The 14,856-nt window shown below is 43.1% G+C and overlaps 1 protein-coding gene across 1 annotated transcript in view; it reads left to right on the top strand.

The window, feature by feature from the left end:
• Positions 1–12,376, top strand: part of asic4a (acid-sensing (proton-gated) ion channel family member 4a) — a 69,621-nt gene extending 57,245 nt beyond the window's left edge. Inside the window, exons 2-10 of the mRNA XM_071915680.2 lie at positions 3,922–4,066; positions 4,455–4,582; positions 4,713–4,866; positions 6,775–6,828; positions 8,597–8,750; positions 9,958–10,049; positions 10,249–10,328; positions 10,988–11,098; positions 12,236–12,376. Of these exons, the coding sequence (XP_071771781.1) occupies positions 3,922–4,066; positions 4,455–4,582; positions 4,713–4,866; positions 6,775–6,828; positions 8,597–8,750; positions 9,958–10,049; positions 10,249–10,328; positions 10,988–11,098; positions 12,236–12,355 (1,038 nt within the window). The 3' untranslated portion in view covers positions 12,356–12,376. The remainder of the gene's footprint in view (positions 1–3,921; positions 4,067–4,454; positions 4,583–4,712; positions 4,867–6,774; positions 6,829–8,596; positions 8,751–9,957; positions 10,050–10,248; positions 10,329–10,987; positions 11,099–12,235) is intronic.
• The last annotated feature ends 2,480 nt before the right edge of the window (positions 12,377–14,856 follow it).

The raw sequence follows: 14,856 nt of genomic DNA, 5'->3' as shown, positions 1-14,856 counted from the left end.
ACCAGAGAAGCCCAAATGTGGTGCCTCATGATTTCCTGCCCTGTACTTTTAAGCTGCATTTACCCTGCAGGCCTCAGAATTGCTGCTCATATCTGATTTTGTTGGGGGGTTTTTTGGGATGACTGTTCATATCTATTCTAGGATGTAACTCATATTTGATACCGATATGAAGTGACAGTGATGTCGAAAAGACAATAACAAAAGACGTCACCTCTGTTTTTGTATCTACGCTTCTCCCGCTTGTTTTCCAACGCTTCTCGGTTATGATATGTGCCTTCGGGTTTTGACGGAATTGATGCATCTCTCCCCAAATTCCAATCAAGTTGACTATTTGGCTTTCATTCCATCGTGTCTTCTTGTTCTCTTTGCTGCTGCCATGGTGGCAAAACTGTCACAGATTAATGACATAAGCTTAATTTATTGCCAAGGCAACGCAGACAAATTCTGATTTAAGCGTTCAAATACAAGTCACATGTAGGTTGCATACCTTTTTGTACCACATGTGATCCAGATGAGAATTGGAAAAATGTGACTCATGCACACTGATTAAACATTAGATATAAGTCACATGTGTGGGAAAAATTGGGAAACTTTCTGCTGCACTGTGAATGTAGCCTCAGTTGGCATCCAACATTTTCACTTGAACCTGTTTAGTAAATCCTGCCTGGCAGCGCATGTCCTCCAGTGCGAGCAGCGGCATACAGTGTAAGGCCCCGAGAAAAAAAGTTCAGAACTATCATGTAAATATTCAATCAGTTTATGTCACGTTGTGATTCGGTGCTTTCTGCTAGGGGGGCTGTAATGAAGCCATTAAATCAGAGAACATCCTGTCTCAACCTTAAACCCGCGTGAGCCGGCCTTAATGGTTTTCAACTGCCAATCAGTGTGCTCTGGCGTATTCTACCACCCTCTGCAAATGAATTCAAATCCGCCTTCCTCGTACTCGGAGAGCTAGCCGATGACACGCAGCCTCGTGTCTGGAAATGGATGTCCTCCGGAGAAGCACTCAAGTGATTCTTGCAGGTTATTTAAAAGGGAAAAAGCGCCAGGGAACTGTCAGATGACAGACATAAAGAGGGTGTTTAAGGGTTTACCCCACCAGGGCTGCTGAATTATATGGTATGGGGTTGGTCTCTTAATGTATTTCAAATGAAGAGAAAAGGGAATGAAACAAGGCACTTTGGAAGAAAAAACACTGCCAAGATTCTTAATGGCGTGACATTAAGCCCAATTAAGTTATAATAGGTGAGATGTATGCAAATGATGTGTAGCCAGGCGTCGTTCCAAAGCACGTTACTGCTATAGACGAGGGCTTCATGTTAATGTGTGCATACTATTACTGCCAATGTGTTTAGACCTTTGACTACTAGTAAAGTTAATATAAACTAAAGTTATTAAAGTGAAGTTATTATGCCCTGGCAGCTGATAGAATGCTGCAGAACTGGAACATTTGTTGCAGTATATTTTTTATTACCGCAGAAAAGGCAGTGGAATAACATTGTTTCTAGACCTCCGGACGACACCTAAGTGAACAATGCTACGCAAGCGCCACAGTAATTAGCTCTTGTATACATCTCGACTTACTCCAAAGAATACAATACCTCCGTTCATTTGGTTTGTAACTGCCACGCTTGCTGCTCTCTCTCAGCTTGTCAACACGCAGCGCCAAGTCCCTCCTTGGGAATTGCCAAAGTCAGTCCTGTTACCTTCGCTAAATTTGGTGCAAGATGTAACAAGAGAAAAATGCTCCATCAATCACATTGCAGATGCAGACTCTCAGAGAGAGAGAGAGAGAGAGAGAGAGAGAGAGAGAGAGCGGGGCACAGAAGCTGAGAAATGAATCAGTGGAAGCTCTGCCAACAACCATTTCGTGGGTGAGATGATGGGAAAACTTCGCCCCGGTCTCCGGGGACATCATTTGTGAGCACCTCAGCGTCCTCTCCGGAGCCCAAAGTTTTTTACAGCAGAACCCCGCCGCTCGGTCGGGAGGGGTTGTTTTGAGCATTTCCAAAGTTGAATCCTCCGTTACCTCTGATGCCTGCCGGATCAGATAAAGCGCGCCTGCCGAGGCTTAAGTGTGTCAATGAAGGGGGTGGGGGGGGGGGAGGGAGGAGAGGGAGGGGAGGGGGATCAATGATAGGTGCGGCTTACCTCCTCAACTGCGCCGCACCAGCCGAAGAGAGATTAAACCAACTCAGCCTAATAGCACATGCCAGTCAGAAGTCTCACTGTGAATACTTGAACCCACCCACCCCCACCCACCACCCCACCCATCACCACCACCCCACCCCACCCACCACCCTCCTCGCTCGCCACGCTGACTAGCAAGCCGCTGTCATTTGCAAAATATGCGAAGCGGCTAACACAGAACTAACAAATTTTCCCCTTCAAGACCCCTAATCAGAGGCTGGGCTGAGGTCTGTATTTCTTCAAGCCAGCTCCAAATCCTCCACAGAGTCTAGTTTGCTTTGAAGGTTACCATAGGAAATGCATTCAACAGCACACACACATGTAAACATGCACACACACCCACAGATCAAAGGCCTCGAGACCTATCAATATTGCATAAAATACATCTGTCTTGCTAAACACGATGCCTCGGTAAACAGCTACTCATTTCTGGCCCTAATTACTGTTGTGGATATTGCAAAATAGCCCGCTGTTGTGGAGAATTACTCCACCTATTCAGCCGGGCGAGCACGACCGGCGCTTTGATTTGTTCCGCGGCCCGTCGGAGACGAGAACACACCCCGCGGTCCGTAAATAAGAGCTTGTGCTGTTCCACCGGCGTCCCTTATTTAGACATCACAGCACTCATTAGGGGAATCAAGCCAATATCGAAGTCAGAACACAGACGTCGCCGTTACAAAAGGATGCCGAGGCCCCCGACGCCGTCCGTTTAATGATACGTCTACAGTCTGCTCCGCTTTATTGTTATTTCACCGTCGTCTCTGCGGCGTCTTGTCGGTTGACCTCTCCCGCCATGTGATTTCCACCCGCTTTAATACTTTCATTACGGAGCTCCTTTACTTGATGTTTGTTCGAAATGCATCCAATAGACTGATGTGTCTGTTGTTTGCTCGCACGCTGCAGAAAATGTCCAGCCTAACAAGTCATTTAGTGTCATTTTCAGTCTTAAAATCCAGTTTTTCATAAAAGAAGAGGGGTAAAATCATTGTATTTGTCACCAATGCATGTTTCACTTGTTTCAGGAATTTTCTCAAAATGACAGAATCTTGAAATAAAGCAGACCGCTCCACTAGGATCAAGATAATCACTTGATTCAAGAAAATTCTCAAAACTGGTGAAATGATCTCGCACCATTTTAGCTGTTTTAAGGGAAATCCGCAGCAGATGAAATGGCTTAAGATGGCTATTTCTTTTCTTTTTTCTTTGCAGTGCAGCTGTTCAGATGAGGGGCATAAACAAAGAGGTGATACGTCTTCCTTAGAGACAGCCGCTCTGATATGCGGTGACGCGATAGCTCTGGCTCTCCGTTATTGTCTTTTGTTTTCTTTTGAAGGAAGATGAAAGAATCCCTTATGCCATTTGATATTTCTGTGGGACGCCAGTGCTGCTGAGTGGCATGCGGCGGGGTTCTGTGTGGCGGGTGTTGCCCGTATATAGGCTATTCATTTCATGTTCGTGCTGACAATAAACTATACTTTATCAACTGAGGAACCCCCACCCCTCCCTAACACACACACACACACACTGTTGCCATGTTATTCTCCCCCAGCAGACTGCATCCAGGCTCCAGAGGTTTGTAGTAGATATTCAATAACTTCAGCTTGTTTATTTTCCGCTCCATATCTCCAACTTCATTTCAATGCGCCGCTAGTGTGAGCTTGTCACGGCCGCGGATGGACATTGTCATGTTTATTGTGACGTTCCTGATACTCATCTATTCCCCCCCCCTAGGTTTACACCAAATATGGGAAATGCTACACTTTCAATGGCAACAAGACGACGTCCAGGAAAACCAAGCAGGGCGGGATGGGAAACGGGCTGGAGATCATGTTGGATATCCAGCAAGATGAGTATCTTCCCATCTGGAGAGAGACAAGTAAGCCACAAACCTATTTGTCCGATGCAATCCTATCCCATGTTGCAGCGTGAGCTTTCCCTTTGGAGGTTTTAAATCAACAATAACCCCTGTCCCTTTCCCCTGGATGATGCATTTTTTGATTACATCCCCGCAACATCAAGTGATTTAAAATGAATGATTCCTGAACAAAACAGATCTGTACAACGCTGTAGATGCTCCGACGATATTCGTCTCTGCCGGTTTTATTTTTCAAACATGACTGGAACATTGTTTGCAATTAGCTTCAAACTGACCCCAAGCTGTCAGATGAGAGCGCCCGCCTGAAATCCCTTTGTACTCTCTCTCTCTCTCTCTCGCTCCCTCTCTTACAACTCTGCATGCTCGCCGCTCCCGTTTCATCCCGAAGACGAGACGTCCCTGGAGGCCGGCATCCGAGTGCAGATCCACAGCCAGGACGAGCCTCCCTACATCCACCAGCTGGGCTTCGGCGTCTCCCCGGGTTTCCAGACCTTCGTTTCATGTCAGGAGCAGAGGGTAGGGGTCTTCCTCATCGCCGCACACCGTCTCCCCCCCACCCCCACCCCCCCTACCAGATTACTGTTCACCTGTGACCGTTCACCCCCAGCGGCTCAGACTGGGGTCTAATCAATCTCTGTGTGCTTAGCTGACCTACCTGCCCCAGCCCTGGGGGAACTGCCGCTCCACCAGCAAAGAGAAGTTCCCGGGCTACGACACGTACAGCATCAGCGCCTGCCGCCTGCTCTGCGAGACCAAGGAGGTGCGGCGGCAGTGCCGCTGCAGGATGGTGCACATGCCCGGTATGAACACACACACACACACACACACCCCACCCCCCTCAAAACTCACAGTACATTCACAATTTAGGAATTCAGCTAACGCTCTTATTCAGGCTGACTTACTCATTTATATGCACTGAGAATTCAGTTCTTGACCCGGTTATTCAAGGTTTTAGGTTGACGCATGCAAACGTCAGCAGTAAGCTCATACTCTGATTATGGGAAACCTGGTTAAGATGTTTGGCTTACTCCCATATTGAACAGCTTACTGTGGCGTGGAAACATCTTACTGCTCTCACTTTGGAAGAAAATACACTTTTTTGTCTTCACTAGTGCTTCACTAGTGGTTTTCGCAGTCTGCGCTAAGGCAGACCCGCACAGGATTATGGGTACATTTTGACTAGGGATGGGACAATACGCTTATCTCACAATATGATTCAATATGCGATATGGGGTTCACGATTCGATGTAACCACGATACGATGTAATGAATAAAAGTTCAATGACAACAAAGTCTGATGATGGCATTGGCTCGCTAGAATGTAAACAACAATGTAAAAATGTCATTACAAAGTGCAGATAATATCATTTGGATGGAGAGCTTGTGAAATTGTGATGGTCAAGCGTCTCATTTGTGATTACTACAGCAGAATAAAATGGAGCTAATATCGCAATTCATTTTTCTGCCCCACGATATGTATTGTCACATTTTTGTATCGCGATATATTGAATTTCGATATATCATCCCATCCCTAATTTTGACATACAAATATAGTGAAGTTACTCCATGCATGTAAACAAAGCCAATGTGTTAGCAGGTTGGGGTTCAGTGTCTTACTCAAGGACACATGGCTGTTGCTGGGATGGAACTGGAGGAATCCCAGTTACAGGACGGTCTCCCTCCCTTCTGTTTACTTCCTTAATTTGTTCTTATGGTAATTGCAAAATTATGAAACAGTTGTTACACTGACACAGTTGTGTTAAAAACGATTACGTAATTAGTGCAATTAGTACAATTAGTCACAAGTGTGTTGCTATCCCAAATTAAAACAGCATAATATGAAGAGGTAATTGTAAGATGACAGGAAACAGCATTCCAAATAGCAAACTGGCTTGAATCTTATAGAAAGAATTTCAGCATAGACATGAGCGTTATGTTTTGGGGTTTTTTTTAAAATATCATTACCAGAAGTATCTGTATGTATCATTTTGTGGTATGTATCATTTTGTCTTTTTGGAATGAAACTCTTCCAACATACAAATACTAGTTGATAGCTGATGCACAATAGTGATTTTTTTGACATGATAAACAAAACTGCAAAGTAAGATTTAAGATGATTTGAGGTCATTTTTTCCTTCAAACAACAATGTGACAGGATTTCAAATGAATCCAGGTTATTTCCACTCATTGAGAGAAGAGTATTACCATGGCATCACAGCAGAAACACACAGGATACACACCCATCCCGAACCAAGTGTGAAGCCTCACTCCTCAGATCATAACCCCACTTCAATGTCTGTTAATGAACATTTCTTGAGGCAATGTTCGTTTTCCCCCCCAAAATGAACATTTCACACACCTCTGACAATTAATTGTGCTGCTGATGAATACCTGTCATTAGGGGCCCGAGCCATGTGTTTGTCCGCGAGAGAGTGAATCATTGATTGGTTTTTAAAGACTTTCTAAATATGCCTCGGGGGGGGCGGAGCCAGCATGCTCCATTTCTCCACGCAACCGAGGCCGAGGCGTCCAATGCGGCCCCGGCCCTGGCCCCGGCCCTGTGGATGGGAGCCATCCTCTCCGTGCCTGCCTTTCATTTACAGATGAATGATAAGCGGCGGAGCGGCGGTTCCACAGCCACAGACACGGGTCGCCGATCATTTTGTGTTCTGATTGATCAGACTCATTTTGTGTCCTTGTTTCTCCAGGAACTGACAATATCTGCGCCCCCAGTGAAATCAGCTGTGTTGAAAATGCGCTCGGTAAGAGACAGTCTTCCTTCATTTCTTTTTTTTCTCATTACAATAGATTCCCCCCAAAGGGAAATGGAAACACAATCAGTAAATATGATCAGGAAATATGTTTTTTTTTTTGTTTTTTTCCCCCTCTGTAATACGAATACCTAGAGGTAGGCTTGATAGATATTTTAAAATGACTTTTCCTCATTGCGGTTGAGTCAATTTGGAGCTTGATGTCTATACACTGCTGCCACCGTGGGACTTTTAATAACAAACTGATGCTCCATTACTGCATATCTACACCCCACCCCCCCACCACCACCACCACCACCACCACCCTACCACCATTGACTCTCACCTCCCTCTCTTTCCCCGCAGCCATTATGACTGTACAAAGGTGCCTTGCTTTCAAAGGCATTATGGTGGCAGTAAAAGAGACGGTTTATTAGGGTGATGGGAGACGTATAAGTACAATTATGATCTCCAAGCCAAATAAGCCAGAAATTTAATTATGTCCCTCTTCAGTGAATTCCAAAACCCATTTAATGGCCGGCTGAATGAAATCTTAGATATATCTTACAAGAATGGTCCATATTCATCTGTGACGTATTCCCGATTCAAAAAGTGTGAATGGATTCGCCCTTTGTGAAAGGTAATAAGTTAAAATATAATTCATAGATTTATATTGTAAAGGTGCTTTTTCTTCCCCACATCAGACTAAGAATAGATGCCATCCCGCTCCTGCATACAAATAACCTAATTATAAGAGTTATAAAACACATAAATCATCAGATTTTTAATTGCTGTTATCAGTGTTTTCCCCCCGTTTTTTTTTTTGTTTGGACTGAATGGAATTAGAATTTGAAAAGCGAGATTGGAAAAAGCTATTTACCATGGCGTCACCACAGCATTGTTTTTAGTGCTGGGATTGTGAATGTGTATTTGTTAACATCCGCATTTGCGAACAATTCATGCCTGCTTGTTATTTGTGTGTGTAAGTCAAGGTCCCTTTTGCATGGCCCTCAGTAGCACTTATTTCAGCGTCTATCCTCTTAGTAATTGCCAAATTACATAACTGCAATTCTATTAAATAATAGGGTTAGACCGATATATCGGTTTGCCAATATATTGGGCCGATATTGGTCTCTTTTAGATCAGATATCGGCTCATGTCATCCACTCCTGATATGATGTAGGTTTCTTCCTGACCACAGCTACAGAAAGAGTTTATAAAACCTGCAATAAAATTGTATTTCCTTTGGAGATTTTATTTCTTAATTCATTTGTTGTAAATTAATTCTTTATTCAAAGGCCTATCCCAGAGTTTCCCTACCATTGAATAGGTGTGGTGGGTCACTCTGCCTTAAAAGGCTGCTAACCCTTAAAGAATTTCATAAGTCTGTTTCAATGGAGAGTTTTAGTGTCCCATGATGGTTTAAAGGCTGTTTCAGAGGCTTTTCCATCCTGGCAAGTATACAATTCTGGGGGAAACACTGACTACTTGTAATGAAAGTGGAAAAACACAGAGTAGAGGTCTAAACTCACCTGCATCAGTGTGGTGGATAAAAACCTAGGCGACCAATGGGCAGGCTTAGATCATATAGAGCTATGTATTTATGACCAGGGTTTATCCAACTGTATACTGCCTTCAGACTAGTTTACAATTTGTTTGGTCTGTACTTCATACTTGTTTTTTCCTGTAGATTCTGTGTAGTGTCTTATATAGACCTCTGGTAGAGTGATTCCTAACTGACCAGCATGAGATTTAACTTAACCAGTGTATTGTTTTGCAGCGCTGCTACAGAAGAACAGTGGGGACACCTGCCCATGCGAGACACCCTGTAATCTGACCCGCTACGGTAAAGAGCTCTCCATGGTCAAAATCCCCAGCAAGGGCTCGGCTCGCTACCTCTCTAGGAAATACGACAAGTCGGAGGACTACATCAGGTATGAAGGGGAACATTCGACGAGACATCACTTAGGAGGGCCGCTTATGAGCAGTGATGTGGTGCTAAACGAAAAGGACAGGAAGCTACAACCTCCGGTCTGCGATCACCACGAGGCAAACAACCACCAACAGAAACCAAAAAAGCAATTATATTTTCAGAAAAGCATCAATTTGTTTTTCAGTTTTTCTCCCTTAAAAACCCCTATCCTCATATAACTTCCATCAGTTTGATACTAGTTACTATTAGGGATGGGACGATATGCTTATATCACGATACGATTCGATACGCGATATGGGGTTCACGATTCAATACAACCACGATACGATGTAATAAATAAAAGCTCAAAAACGGCAAAGTCTGACTGCAGAATTATGTTTATTTCTGAGCCACAAATCTTTCTAGCGATGGCATAAAATGGAGCTAATATCATGATTCATTTCTCCTCTCCACGATACGTATTGTCACATTTTTGTATCGCGATATACTGATTTTCGATATATCGTCCCACTCCTAGTTACTATGATTACTGTGAGTTTTCATCATATCGTTTTAGCCTGAAAAAGGTGGTAAACTGTATTCCACAAATAAGAAGATGGTTGTACTCTCTTTGAATTTAGAAAGTCTGGAAACAGTAAGTGCATTGTGAGGCATCATGAGGTCATTACGAGCATATATCCAACATTTCAAAATCTTGATCACGTCTGAAAATCATATTTATTGTAACGCATTATGACGTTGTGAAATGTCTAACGGAATATTTGCTAATATTCAGATTATCGTGAATGTAATGCACTTATAATTTTGCTTGCTTACAATGCCTTTTAATGCCTCATAAGCAGGGATGTAGTGCAAGGTAAACCCACCTAAACTGATGAGCTGGTGACGCCTCGCAAGGCACCAGACTTCCTAAATCCGGGGAGATCAGTGGCATCGCAGTGCCTGAGCATGCAGCCAATGTTCATTCTCTAGCCCATCCCAGTTAAACCCTCAAACACCCCGTAATCTCACAATCGTTAGCATGATCTATGTTAATTGCTGGAGGCTTGACAGTCCTATCATGATAAGTTATGGTGCACATAAAAGTGACATGGTCTAGTATGTGTTTTGTGGAATGACCCTAGATTTAAAGCAGGGGAAAAAAATGATTTTCAAGTTATTTTTGGAGAGTAGTAGTTTTTAATCCGTAACACTCTCTTGCTTTCCAGAGACAACTTCCTGGTTTTAGATATCTTCTTCGAAGCTCTGAACTACGAAACAATCGAGCAAAAGAAAGCATACGACGTCGCCGGTTTATTAGGTAAGCTTTACTTTAATTCTTCCTCATTATGTCCCGCATAATTAAATAGACCTGTTGGTATATAATGTGAGGCATTGTGATAGTAGCTGCACACACTGTTCCCTTCCCATCAGCGACTAACAGCAACTGCCTCAATCAAAAACCTTGACAGAGTGTCTTGTCGCCGATTTGTTTCTCCTCGAACGCTCTTCCTATTCAGGTGACATCGGCGGCCAGATGGGCTTATTCATCGGAGCCAGCATCCTGACAATCTTAGAAATACTGGATTACATCTACGAGGTACTGCGTCTGTCTTTCCGCCCACTGTCTATCGCGGCCGCGCGGGCCAACAGACGTCACACAGCTAATATCAGACCACACAAACATGCAGAAATAACAGCAGCCATTGTCCAGCTGTCCAACTGCTTTCTCTGCTGGATTTTTCAGCTTTCAGTCACTTTCTTTTTAAAACGCTCTAGTGCTTTCATTGCTTTTTTCCCTTTCGACAATATTGGCAAAGCTGATTCTGTAATGTGAGGAATTTATTCAGTAGAATTTCCAACTACTGATCTGCCAGTGTTCTGTTCTTCCTAGTATCATCTTAAAATCTATGGACTGGCAGTGTCAATGTATCAATTATTATGAGTGTTCCATTTGAAATCGCAGGCCGGAGAAATTAATATCCGCTACGGTCTGTACTGAGGACACACTACTAACGCTGGTCATGTAATGAACTCCTGCCTCAGCTCTAAATTGTTTGTGCTCTCCAGCCAGCTGCCTGCTGACTGCCAAACATGTACGCATGTAAAGCAAAATCAGAGCGAGGGGCTACAATGCCGACTCGGTAGTGAATGAACTCTTGACTGCTGAGTCTCTCACCTCCCGCTCTTCATCTCTGCTCTCTTTCTCTCTGCTCTCTTTCTCTCTCCCCTGCTGCTGTATTCCGGCGGAAAAACCAGGTGATAAAGCACCGGCTACAGCGTCTGCTGAGGCCACAGAAAGAGGAGAAGAAGAACAAGCAGCAGACCAGCACTGTTGCAACTGTGGGTCTAGAGGAAATTAAAGCGAAGGTACATACTGTGGCAAATGTCGACTACGCCGTATTCACACCGCGTGCACAGCTTTCCCCGCAACACTGGAACTGGATTAAGAGACTACAGGGGAATTATTCAGAGCGAATTTAATTGATATTTCTCCACTCTAAAATAGTGAAGTGTGTAATGTTGCCAATTAGTCTTAAACATTATACAAAGCACATCCACCCCTGGAGCATGTGTTAGGTGTTATGACTAGTTATTGCACACAGAGTGAAGAATTCCACATTGTAGGAAGACAGCAACTCCCAAGAATGCACTGCAACAATATTCTTCTAACACATAATGCTCACTTTATTGTCAGAGCTTTAGCAAGCTTAAAGTCAGCGTTACGTATTAGAAGAATATTGTTCAAGTCCATTCTTGGGAATTGATGTCTACAACGTGGAATTCTTCACTCGAGTTTGCCTGTTTGAACAAGCACTTGATCCCAGAAAAGAGCCGGCACACTATCACAGAGACAGTTATTGCACAGCTTTGTTGAATATTCAGTTTTGAAGGCATTCTGAGGTCTGATATTTCACTGTTTCACATCTAGTCACTCCGCAGTCAAGAAGACCAGTTGATTTTGTTGATTTCTAATCAAATTAAAGGGATAGTTCACCCAAAAATTTAAATTCATGCCAGTACAAAGCCGGTTCGCTGCTGGAGAAGCTTTCTTTCAAACAATTGCAGTAAATGGAGGCCAGTCTTTTAGGCTTCAAAAAGGGCAATATATATATATATGTAATGTACTCCATACAGCTCGTGCAGCATGATTCGAGTCTTCTGATGCTATGTGAGTGAGTCAGTGAGTGAAAAAAAAGACTAAAGGACTGGTCTCCATTTACTGCAATTGTTTGGAAGAAAGCTTCTCCAGCAGTGAGCCTGGCGAACTAATGGTAAGTTGTATGAAGAAAAAACACTCTTTTGTACTAGCATGATGAGGAGATAATGACCGAATTTGTGTAAGTGTGTAATAAGCAGGATAATGTAGAGCAAGCTAGTCATTATTACAAAACAATGACTAAATCTATAAACTAAATGAATAAATCTTGATTCACCCTGTCGGAGATCATGTTGGAATAACGACCCGCTCGCTGTATATTATCCCTCGCTCCGTGTCTCCAACAGGAGCCCAATGACATGACGAGGAATCACCCAGAAGGGGCGTACGCCAACACGATCCTGCCCAACCACCACCACCACCACCACGCCGGGCACCACGGGGTGTTCGAGGACTTCGCCTGCTAGAGCCACCGGTCACGTCCAAGTCCTGATGACAACAAAAGATACCAGCCGCCCGCGCCGAGATACGCATCAGACCCTCGGCGCCTCCGTCGCCTCGTCCTTTGCTGTCACCAGGGCAAAGCTACAGCCAAAGTCGAACACCAAACGTGCGCTGCTAACAGACCACTTGTACGTACAGTATGTAGGCACAAATTGGACACCACATATTTTTTCGCCCGGGTGGGAGCCAACTCCCAGCTTCGGTCCGCTTCGAGCGAGAAGCCGGGCACTTTGCGATTTCAGGACCAATCGTTTTTTGGTACATGGTCACCACATGGGAACAAGACAAGGACTGCATGTCATCTTGATCCAATTTATACTCCAAAAAAAAAAAAAATAGAGAGAAATGTGATTTATTTATTTATCATCTTTCTGATTTTCTGTCTGTTCCCGCCTCCAACTATTCCTCTTCATTCTCGGAAAACACGCTGTACCATATCAAGCCATTACGCCATCGTAAATTATGTAATTATTTAAAGACATATTATGAGTACCGTTCTATATTGTATACAAGATGAGAATATATCAGAAAGCAAACCATATTTGTATTACATCAGTCCAAAATATGAGGGGAAATAATGAATTATTTAGGCTGAATCATATTACCTTGGCTTAGAAGATCTAGCGACATCCTTCCACATGGTACACTTTGTCTGGTTCGTGGTTAAGGTGTTAGAGAGTAGCATTATACTTGTACATAAAATCCAACTTTAAAATGAGAAAGTTCTGTTTCAATGGTTGTTTATGTTCAATTAATATATAACTTCTGTAATACTCATTTTAGTAATTAATTTATACATTTTAGAAAAGATGTTTATATAACAATAACAGTCATGATTGTAGCAATTACTGTACACTTACAATCTACAGATTCTTATCAACTGTTATACTGCTGAAAATCAATTGAGACAACTTTTGTCCAGGCAACAAAAATCCACCATATGGATGGTGAATATTATCTCCATCATTATTTTCACTCACTGATTTTTACCAAATAATTGACTTCTTACTCAAGTCCAAAAAGACACACAAGTCCTTTTGGTCTTCTACATATGAATGAACATGTATTTAGTTTACATTTAACCTGTGACATGGTTGTTATCTTATTCTAATGAATTCTTATTCAGTTCATTGCTTCCCACCACCAAGCCCTTAATTTGCAGCATTTTAACTTACTTAGCTTTAAGCCGACATAAGCAATAAGAGACCGAAATAATCTCATTGGTTGAGTTAAATGGGCAGAGTCAATAAGAACCACAGTTTTCCTGAGCGCAAGTTAGCTAACTGGCAAACATGAATGGCAAAGAAGGAACTCCAGGGCATTCATGATGTTGAAGGTCAGCAGCTAGCTAAGCTTACCTAGAAAGCTATAGGCAAGTATGGCTAGTTTGAACTTGAAGGTCAGCTAGCTAACTAGCTAACCTAGATAACTTAGTATATAGGTTGCATTGTTTCAGTTGGTAGCAGAGCGCTAGGCTTCATAATATTAGCTACCTCCTCTCTTACCTCTTGTCTTTTTCACTGGGCTTCAGCCTAATGTTACTTAGCTTAACTGTAGTTCTTTGGCTCCGCCTATTGTGGTTTAACTCAACCAATGAGATTATTTCTGCCTCGAGAGCTGCTCTGCCTCACCAGAAATGTTATTCAACTAAAACTCCAATCTGACCTAGAATGTCTGTGGACTCAACTCAAAGCAAGCCTGCTTAAAAACCCACAATTCTGACTATTCTGTGACAATCCACTGTGTATAATTCACCCCATTTGTATGGACATATGGGCAATTTACAAAATACTTCATTTTACAGGATATTATGTTTATAAATGACTACATAATTTTTCTGTTAATTTGATAGGTGCAATCTGTTACCATTATATTACTATACATCACTTTAGTCCACAATGAGATTCCACTGTCATCTGCCTGTCAAATCCCTTCCTCCCTGTCAAGTAATCATGGGCTATACATGGCTGTTTAATATTCATAATCATGTGTCACTTTGACATTTTCAAAAGGTTCCCAATCACAGTCTCTGATGGCATCCTGTACAGGCTATGCATAACAATCTTCTCCTCTGTCATCAATAATTGTAGCTATCCTCAGACAAGTCGCACGGGGGCTGGTGTGCTGAGATGAATACAGGGCCGCATTATCAATGTAGAGCTTTGTTTGCACGGCAGGCACAGCCCATAGTCGATGTAGAAAGCTTTCTAGACCCTCAAGACCCCGTGTCCCAGCTGCACTGCAACACACAACCTGGTGAAGTCTGTATCCAAAGCATTTGAAATAGATGAACCACTGACAGATAGTTGATTTTACAACTGCATGCAGTCTGTGCGAGGTGCCACGGGACTAAGTGGTGGGCGGCAGGTCTGTACTGCAGCAGATGGGAGAACTTCCTCACTTGACAACATGTAGCTTACATTCCCGGAATTCCTTAAGCCACTGCTCCCGTCTTGGACCACAA

The sequence above is a fragment of the Centroberyx gerrardi genome, chromosome 10 (genome assembly GCF_048128805.1).
Source record: "Centroberyx gerrardi isolate f3 chromosome 10, fCenGer3.hap1.cur.20231027, whole genome shotgun sequence".
In the NCBI taxonomy this organism is placed as follows: domain Eukaryota; kingdom Metazoa; phylum Chordata; class Actinopteri; order Beryciformes; family Berycidae; genus Centroberyx; species Centroberyx gerrardi.
Note: the sequence above shows the minus strand (reverse complement) of the source record. Positions and strands in the feature narration are given on the sequence as shown.